Source organism: Lethenteron reissneri, chromosome 48 (genome assembly GCF_015708825.2).
Source record: "Lethenteron reissneri isolate LAM-NWPU_2019-01 chromosome 48, ASM1570882v1, whole genome shotgun sequence".
Taxonomy (NCBI): Eukaryota; Metazoa; Chordata; class Hyperoartia; order Petromyzontiformes; family Petromyzontidae; genus Lethenteron; species Lethenteron reissneri.
In genome coordinates this window covers 4,616,344-4,625,784 of record NC_083826.1, presented here as the reverse complement: position 1 = coordinate 4,625,784, position 9,441 = coordinate 4,616,344, and the positions used below count along the sequence as shown (strand labels likewise).

Below are 9,441 nucleotides of genomic sequence, written 5' to 3'. Positions count from 1 at the left end.
ACTCACCCACCCGCTCACTCGCTCACCCGCTCACCTGCCTCTCACCCGCTCGTTCATTAACCTAACGACCCACTCACTCGCTTACTCACCCACTCGCTCACCTCACCCCTCACCTGCTCTCTCACCCCTCGTTCATTAACCTAACGACCCACTCACGCTTACTCACCCACTCGCTCACTCACCCACTCACCTGCTCTCTCACCCGCTCGTTCATTAACCTAACGACTCACTCACTCGCTTACTCACCCACTCGCTCATTCACCACCCCTCCCTCTCGCTCTCTCACCCCACTCGTTCATTAACCGAATGATTCACTCACATGCTCACTCACTCACCCACTCACTCGCTCACCCACTCACTCGCTCACTCGCACACTCACCCACTCACTCGCTCCCTTGCCCACTTACCCATTCACTCGCTCTCTCGCCCACTCACCCGCTCACTCTCTCACTCGCTCACTCACTCACTCACTCGCTCTCTCACCCGCTCATTCATTAACCTAATGACCTACTCACATGCTCAATCACTCACCTGCGCACTCACCCGGTCACTCAGTAACCTGACCACGCACTCACACGCTCACATACTCACATACTCTTTCACCTGCTCGTTCATTAACATAACCACCAGCTCACATGCTCAAAACCCACTTGTTCATTCATTCATTTACACAACCACCCACTTCACTTGCTCTCCCGCCCACTCATTCATTAACCTAATGACCCCCTCACATGCTCACTCACTCACCCACTCTCTCACCTGCTCATTCATTAACGTAACCACCAACTCACTCATTCATCCACTCATTCACTAACTTAACCACCCACTCACATGCTTGCTCATTCACCCACTCACTTACCGGCTCGTACACCCGCTCATTCCTTAACCTAACCACCCACTCACAGGCTCACTGACCCACTTGTTCATTCACTTACACAGCCACTCACTCACACGCTAACTAACCCACTCGTTCATTCACTTACACAACCACTCACTCACACGCTCACTAACCCACTCGTTAATTCATCTACACAGCCACTCACACGCTCACTAACCCACTCGTTCATGCACTTGCACAACCACCCACTCACACGCTCACTAACCCACTCGTTAATTCATCTACACAGCCACTCACACGCTCACTAACCCACTCGTTCATTCACTTGCACAACCACCCACTCACACGCTCACTAACCCACTAGTTCATTCACTTACACACTAGTTAATTCACTTACACAGCCACCCACTCACACGCTCACCAACCCACTCGCTCACCACGTGGCTCTCAGTGCCACGTGGTCACCGCGAGATGGCGCTGTCCACCAGTGGCTGGTGCTGGACACTCGAACCCGGCGACTTTGACGTCGGCGTTGTGAACGACGCCGACGCAGAAGATCCCTCGGCGTTTGATCTTCCACGGAGCTCATGGTCCACCCTCAACCGCATCCAGCACTGCACGAACCATGGCAGCAGATGCGGATAACTGATGATGGCACAAATGGAAGAATAAATAAAATAAATAAAATAAAACTCTATAGCAGTGCGCGACTGGGCTCATCCAGAACGGACCGTGCATCGTATAACGGACGCAATGCTCCGATCTGCAAATACGAAGGAGAGACATCACAGCGATGCACTCGGCTGCTGCTCCTGACGCGGTGGTCTGGCCTGGCCCGCTGAATGTGAAATTGTAGCTGTTGGTCTGCATCGACATCAACCACACAACAACAACAAGTAGATTGGTGTTAATAGGGTTCATCGCGACAATTCCTCCTGCTCCTCCCCCCTCCTCCTCTCTCCTCCTCTCTCCTCCTCTCTCCTCCTCCGACCTCCCTCCCCCCTCCACCCCCTCCTCCCCCCTCCTCCCCCCTCCTCCCCCCTCCTCCCCCCTCCATCCCCCTCCTCCTCCCTCCTCCTCCCCCCTCCACCCCCTCCTTCCCCCTCCTCCCCTCTCCCCCCCTCCTCCCCCTCCTCCCCCCTCCTCCCCCCTCCATCCCCCTCCTCCTCCCTCCTCCTCCCCCCTCCACCCCCTCCTCCCCCCTCCATCCCCCTCCACCCCCTCCTCCCCCTCCTCCCCCCTCCTCCCCCTCCTCCTCCCTCCTCCTCCCTCCTCCTCCTCCGACCTCCCTCCCCCCTCCACCCCCTCCTTCCCCCTCCTCCTCCCTCCTCCTCCCCCCTCTACCCCCTCCACCCCCCTCCTCCCCCCTCCACCCCCTCCACCCCCCTCCTCTCCCCTCCACCCCCATCCTCCCCCCATCAACCATGTGAGAACGTCAGCAGCACATTTCCTCCGTCAATGGAATATTAAAGATTCCAGCCACAGTACAGCGGTGTGATTGTGGCCACGCAGAGCACACTATTGGCCGAACAGTAAACCCGTCAAGACGCACAGAGACTCATGGAGATACGTAGAGACCCAGAGAGATACTCAGAGACCCACAGAGATACGCAGAGACTCGCAGAGACTCATAGAGATGCTTAGAGACACAAAGACTCAAAGATACACTTAGAGACCCACAGATACTCACAGAGACCCATAGAGATGCATAGCGACTCATATCAATACATAGAGACCCGTACACACACACAGATACCCATATACAGAGATTCATTGTAAACAAGCCACAGTACAGCAGTGTGATTTTTGTCCACGCAGTCCACACTCTAGGCCGAGCATTAGACCCGTAGAGACGCACAGAGACTCATAGAGATACAGAGACCCTTAGAGATACTTCGAGACTCACAGACACTCGCAGAGACCCATAGAGATGCATAGCGATCCATATAGATACACAGAGACCCATGGAGATACATAGAGACTCGTAGAGATGCATAGATACCCATAGAGATACACAGAGACTCATAGAGATACACAGAGACTCATAGAGATGCATAGATACCCGTAGAGATACACAGAGACTCATAGAGATGCATAGAGACCCATAGAGATACACAGAGACTCATAGAGATGCATAGAGACCCATAGAGATACACAGATACCCATAGAGATACACAGAGACTCATAGAGATACACAGAGACCCATAGAGATGCATAGAGACCCATAGAGATACACAGAGACCCATAGAGACACACAGAGACACACAGAGACCCATAGAGATACACAGAGACCCATAGAGATACACAGAGACCCATAGAGATGCACAGAGACCCATAGAGATGCACAGAGACCCATAGAGATACACAGAGACCCATAGAGATACACAGAGACCCATAGAGATGCACAGAGACCCATAGAGATGCACAGAGACCCATAGAGATGCACAGAGACCCATAGAGATAGGGAGGTATTTTAAAAACAAGAACACATTCGCGCAATTGTGGTTATGCAACCAAAACTTTGAACCACAGAGTAACACCCAGAGACACGGAGACTCAGGGAGACTAAAGAGACCCACAGAGACCACGCTGACCACCCTCTCGTGTGCCGTGCCGGCCTTCATAGGCGCTACTCGCTAACACGGCACTTGCCCCAACAGTCTGTCAGTGAGTTTAACACGTAGGGCTTTCGCGACCAATGTTATTCATAATCAACGTTTTTGGGTTTAGATCGCGTTTATTTATAAATGTGTCGTAACCCTCCACCACCCGACACGGCCAATCAGTAAAAATGTGATTACGTCACCCTGCTGCTGCTCTATATAAGAACGGGAGACAGCAGAGCCTCACCATTCTGGCGAATTGCCCGATGATGCTGGTTGCAATTACCAGCGAAACGTCGTGCTACTCAAATTGTAAATGTTGTGGCTTCAACACACCGGTGGGCTAAAGCAGTGAACTATTTGTCTTTGTCAACGTGACACATTTTTACTGATTGGCCGTGTCGGGTGGTGGAGGGTTACGACACATTTATAAATAAACGCGATCTAAACCCAAAAACGTTGATTATGAGTCTGTCAGTGCTCTACCAGGGGGATCTTTGTATTTGTGTTGACGTGCGCTTGGCAGTCCTCATGGCGATGGGTTCGCTCACCCCCGAGGATTAACGCCAGCGATTGAAGCCGACGCCGCGTGCCGACTTTGTGTGTTGGAATTCCGCTCCCAGAAGAACTTTGTGGCTAAATGCATATCCGTGTACATATATGTACACACACGCACACACACGTGTGTGTGTGTACATATGTGTGAAGAAGAAAAAAAATACGTTTCAAATTCTCCCGTAAATATTTAACGAAATGCGGTCCGCTTGCTCGCAGCGTTGTGACTGTACGTTCTAAATCACTCTTCTTTCAGTTCTTTCTCGCGTTCAATAATGCATTCTATTTTCCTCCTGACGACTGTAATTATATTTCTTGCCCCCGCTACTTTAGCGGCCTTCCACGATCCAGACAATTTTTTTTTCTTTGGAGGCCTCCCCCCCTCCCCCCCACTGCAACCCCCACCCCTCAAGACCTCACACAGAGACCCACGGACTCGCAGATAGACTCATGGACTCGCACAGAGACCCATAGACTCGCATCGAGACCCATAGACTCGCATCGAGACCCATAGACTCACACAGAGACCCATAGACTCGCATCGAAACCCATAGACTCGCACAGAGACCCATGGACTGATACAGAGACCCATAGACTCGCACAGAGACCCATAGAATCGCACAGAGACCCATAGACTCGCTCAGAGACCCATGGACTGACACAGAGACCCATTGACTCGCATAGAGACTCATGGACTCACGTAGACTGGGCTATGATGAACCTGGTTTCTCAAGTGTAGTGAGTTGATGGTTCCTTCCTGGTCATCAATGTGACTAACACAGAGACCCATGGAATCGCACAGAGACCCATAGACTCACACAGAGACCCATGGACTCACACAGGGACCCATGGACTCACACAGGAACCCATGGACTCACACAGAGACCCATGGACTCGCACAGAGACCCATGGAGTCGCATAGACTGGATTGTGATGCGACTGGGTTTTCAGGCAAGGTCACCAAATGAATTGACACAAAACAAACCCATCCCTTGAAATTGGACGCTGTATTTACTTTATTTGGCTGAATTTCAGTTCTGAGAATTAAACATCGATTTGGCCGTGACACGATGACTCTCAATGCAACTATTCCACTATTTGTTTTACCAGCTAAGGCCCCACTGAGCTATGTAGCTCTTTTTCAGAAGTGATCTGGCTATCACAAACGATAGCTCAACGAAGTGGCTTATCATCGTGTGGAAATGGATATCAGCACCCAAATGTTATAGAAAAAACAGGGAAAACCCGGAGGACCCGGAGAAAAATCTACACGGCCACCAGGAGAGAGCGAGAGACACGCAAACTCCAAATAATACAGCAGCAGGCGTCAGGGTCGGGATCGAACCCACGGTCTCCTGTATACCAGGCGAGGTAGTTAACATCTCCTAGCCACCGTGATGATGAGAGAGAGAGAGACACGCAAACTCCAAATATACAGCAGGCGTCAGGGTTGGGATCGAACCCACGATCTCCAGTATACCAGGCGAGGTAGTTAACATCTCCTAGCCACCGTGATGATGAGATAGAGAGAGAGACACGCAAACTCCAAATATACAGCAGCAGGCGTCAGGTTCGGGATCGAACCCACGACCTCCTTGCATACCAGGCGAGGTAGTTAACATCTTCTAGCCACCGTGATTACATTTTAATGTTTTTAATAAATAAAATAAAAATAAAAGCAAACAAAAAACCACGACGTTTCGATTGCAACACAAGCGGTCTTCAGCAGGCGGAGAGAGTCTCTGTTACGTTAACCAACCAGTGGCAATCTCCGCGATGACCTTTTGACCTTTTGTTGTTGTCATCTAAAGAAATACAAACTGGTAAAATGATCTTGTTTCTTGTGTCTGCCAACCCTTGACCCCACTAACCCTGACCCCTACCTTGACCCCACCGACCCTGACCCCACCTGCCCAGGTGTTTTGGCGTCTTTCTTGGCCCTGGGTGTGGAGTTCAACCGGGAGACCTTCACCTCCTCAACATGGTACGTCCGCAGCCCAACGTTGATGGGTGGTTGGGTGGGTAGGGGGGTGAAAGAAGAAAAGAAAAACCCGCAAAACGAAAAAACGTAAACTCGCGAACAACGTTGCGCCTGGAAGTTTGAAAAATTCGTTCGAACGGCGAGCGAGAAAGAGATGCACGCACGCGCGCACACGCACACTCACTCACATGTACAAAGACTAAAGGTTCCCTGTATAGCCTGAACAGAATGTTGGGGCAAGTGCTGTTTAGCGAGCACGAGCACCTATGAAGGCCGGCACGGTGGCACACAAGGGGGTGGGTGGCCAGCACCATGCCCGGCCGCCTTTGTCTCCCCAGTGGTGATGTTTACACACTGCACCAGGTACTCATTTGAGGTTGAGTCGACCTAGGGGAGGCCCAGAACCGGTTCAGATAATCGTCACCGGTGTTGGCCGTGAGTGGGAATCGAATTCGGGTCGCTGGGTTCCTAGCGTAGTGTAGCGCTACCCGCTACAACACCGCTCCCCACACAGACACACGCACGCACGCACTCACACGTACACACGCACTCACTCATACACACGCGGATATGCACACACGCGCACATGCACGCACGCACACTCACACACCCACATGCACTCGCATGCACCCTCACACACCCACATGCACCCGCACGCACCCTCACACACTCACACACCCACATGCGCACGCACCCTCACACACCCACATGCACACATGCGCATGCACGCACACTCACACACCCACATGCACACATGCGCACGCACCCACACTCACACACATGCACACATGCGCACGCACCCACACTCACACACATGCACACATGCGCACGCACACACACTCACACACATGCACACATGCGCACGCACGCTTTTGACCAGGGGGACTATTTGCATTTTTCATTTGAGCAGTTCAATATTTTAAGAGTCGCAGAAAAAGTCAACGGCCCCCTCCTACCAAGAGCAGCACTCGGTGTGTGTGCAACCCGGCTCCTGCTCGGCGTGTGTGCAGCCGGGGTGGAGCAGAGAGGAGCCCGAGCAATCCGTGCGTGCGTTCTGGGGACGGACGGATCGCACAGGTCCAGGGTCCTCATAAATGCCAGCTGACCGCACCACCTGCTGCAACGCATGCATAATACGTGCATAATGCATGCGTGTATGCGCGTGCGTGTGCGTCTGTGTGTGTGTGTGCGTGTGTGTGCGTCTGTGCAGTTGGCGTGAGGCGCCACGAACCCCGGCAACCCGTAACGGGCCTCCCCGAGCTCGACTGTTCAATACCGTCTGGGTGGATGTTTGTCTCTCATCGTGTGCCCGTGTGCGAGGTCGACTGTTCGATACCATCTGGGTGGATCTGTGTCTCTCATCGCGTGCCCGTGTGCGAGGTCGACTGTTCAATACCGTCTGGGTGGATGTTTGTCTCTAGTCATGTGCCCGTGTGCGAGGTCGACTATTCAATTCCATCTGGGTGGATGTTTGTCTCTAGTCGTGTGCCCGTGTGCGAGGTCGACTGTTCAATACCATCTGGGTGGATCTGTGTCTCTCATCGCGTGCCCGTGTGCGAGGTCGACTATTCAATTCCATCTGGGTGGATGTTTGTCTATCATCGTGTGCCCGTGTGCGAGGTCGACTGTTCAATACCATCTGGGTGGATGTTTGTCTCTAGTCGTGTGCCCGTGTGCGAGGTCGACTGTTCAATACCATCTGGGTGGATCTGTGTCTCTCATCGCGTGCCCGTGTGCGAGGTCGACTATTCAATTCCATCTGGGTGGAACTTTGTCTCTAGTCGTGTGCCCGTGTGCGAGGTCGACTGTTCAATACCATCTGGGTGGATCTGTGTCTCTCATCGCGTGCCCGTGTGCGAGGTCGACTATTCAATTCCATCTGGGTGGATGTTTGTCTCTAGTCGTGTGCCCGTGTGCGAGGTCGACTGTTCAATACCATCTGGGTGGATCTGTGTCTCTCATCGCGTGCCCGTGTGCGAGGTCGACTATTCAATTCCATCTGGGTGGATGTTTGTCTCTAGTCGTGTGCCCGTGTGCGAGGTCGACTGTTCAATACCGTCTGGGTGGATGTTTGTCTCTAATCGAGTGCCCGTGTGCGAGGTCGACTGTTCAATACCATCTGGGTGGATGTTTGTCTCTGATCGTGTGCCCGTGTGCGAGGTCGACTGTTCAATACCATCTGGGTGGAACTTTGTCTCTAGTCATGTGCCCGTGTGCGAGGTCGACTGTTCAATACCGTCTGGGTGGATGTTTGTCTCTAATCGAGTGCCCGTGTGCGAGGTCGACTGTTCAATACCGTCTGGGTGGATGTTTGTCTCTAGTCGTGTGCCCGTGTGCGAGGTCGACTGTTCAATACCATCTGGGTGGATGTTTGTCTCTAATCGAGTGCCCGTGTGCGAGGTCGACTGTTCAATACCATCTGGGTGGAACTTTGTCTCTAGTCGTGTGCCCGTGTGCGAGGTCGACTGTTCAATACCGTCTGGGTGGATGTTTGTCTCTAGTCGTGTGCCCGTGTGTACGACTAGCACGTTGGGCTTCGTACGGTGCGAAAGAAGTTCAAAAATACGTACGGGATACACAAAGACAAAGATTCCCCCGTGCAACAGACTGTAGGGGCAAGTGCTGTTAGCGAGCACCTATGAAGGCAGGCCATGGCACACGAAGGGGTGGGTGGCCAGCACCACGCCCGACCGCCTTTGTCTCCCCAGTGGCGATGTTTACACATCACACCAGGTACTCATTTGAGGCCGAGTCGACCTAGGGGGAGGTCCCGGACAGGTGCAGATAATCGTCACCGGTGTTGGTGGCCGTGAGCGGGAATCGAACTCGGGTCGCCGGAATTCTGAGCGCAGCGCGCTAACTTTTGCGCCACCAATCGTAAAATGCACACGTACACGCACACACACACAATCACCTGGTCAAGTTACATGCATAATACATGCGTGCATACATAATACAAAGGCAGAGATTCTGCTCAAAGCCTTTAACAGATCTCTGGGGCACACGTACACACATGTATTCATACACACAACAGCAAAGACAAAGATCCCCCACATAGCCTTAACATACTTTTGGGGCAAGTGCTGTTAACACCTATAAAGGCCGGCCACGGCACGCGAGGGGGTGGGTGGCCAGCACCACACCCGGCCGCCTTTGTCTCCCCAGTGGCGATGTTTACACACCGCACCAGGTACTCATTAAGAGGCTGAGTCGACCTAGGGGAGGCCCAGGACCGGCTCAGATAATCGTCACCAGTGTTGGCCATGAGCAGGATCCGCCGGGGTTTGTAGCGCAATGCACTAACCGCGCCACTACCACTACACTACTCCACCACCGCTTGTGCCAGACTAGGTGCACCTTGAGGTTAAGTGAAGTTAGCAAGGTTTCCTGGTAGGAGGTCGCGGGACAGACCCCAGGTACCATGGGTTGGCTGACTGAGATGACTGACAAATGCACCACCCGTG

At 52.8% G+C, this 9,441-nt stretch overlaps 1 protein-coding gene across 1 annotated transcript in view; it reads left to right on the top strand.

Annotated features, from left to right (window-relative positions):
- LOC133354707 (rab GTPase-activating protein 1-like) overlaps positions 1–9,441 on the top strand; it is an 85,581-nt gene that overhangs the window by 17,108 nt on the left and 59,032 nt on the right. The window contains exon 7 of the mRNA XM_061571760.1: positions 5,914–5,980. Within this exon, the coding sequence (XP_061427744.1) occupies positions 5,914–5,980 (67 nt within the window). The remainder of the gene's footprint in view (positions 1–5,913; positions 5,981–9,441) is intronic.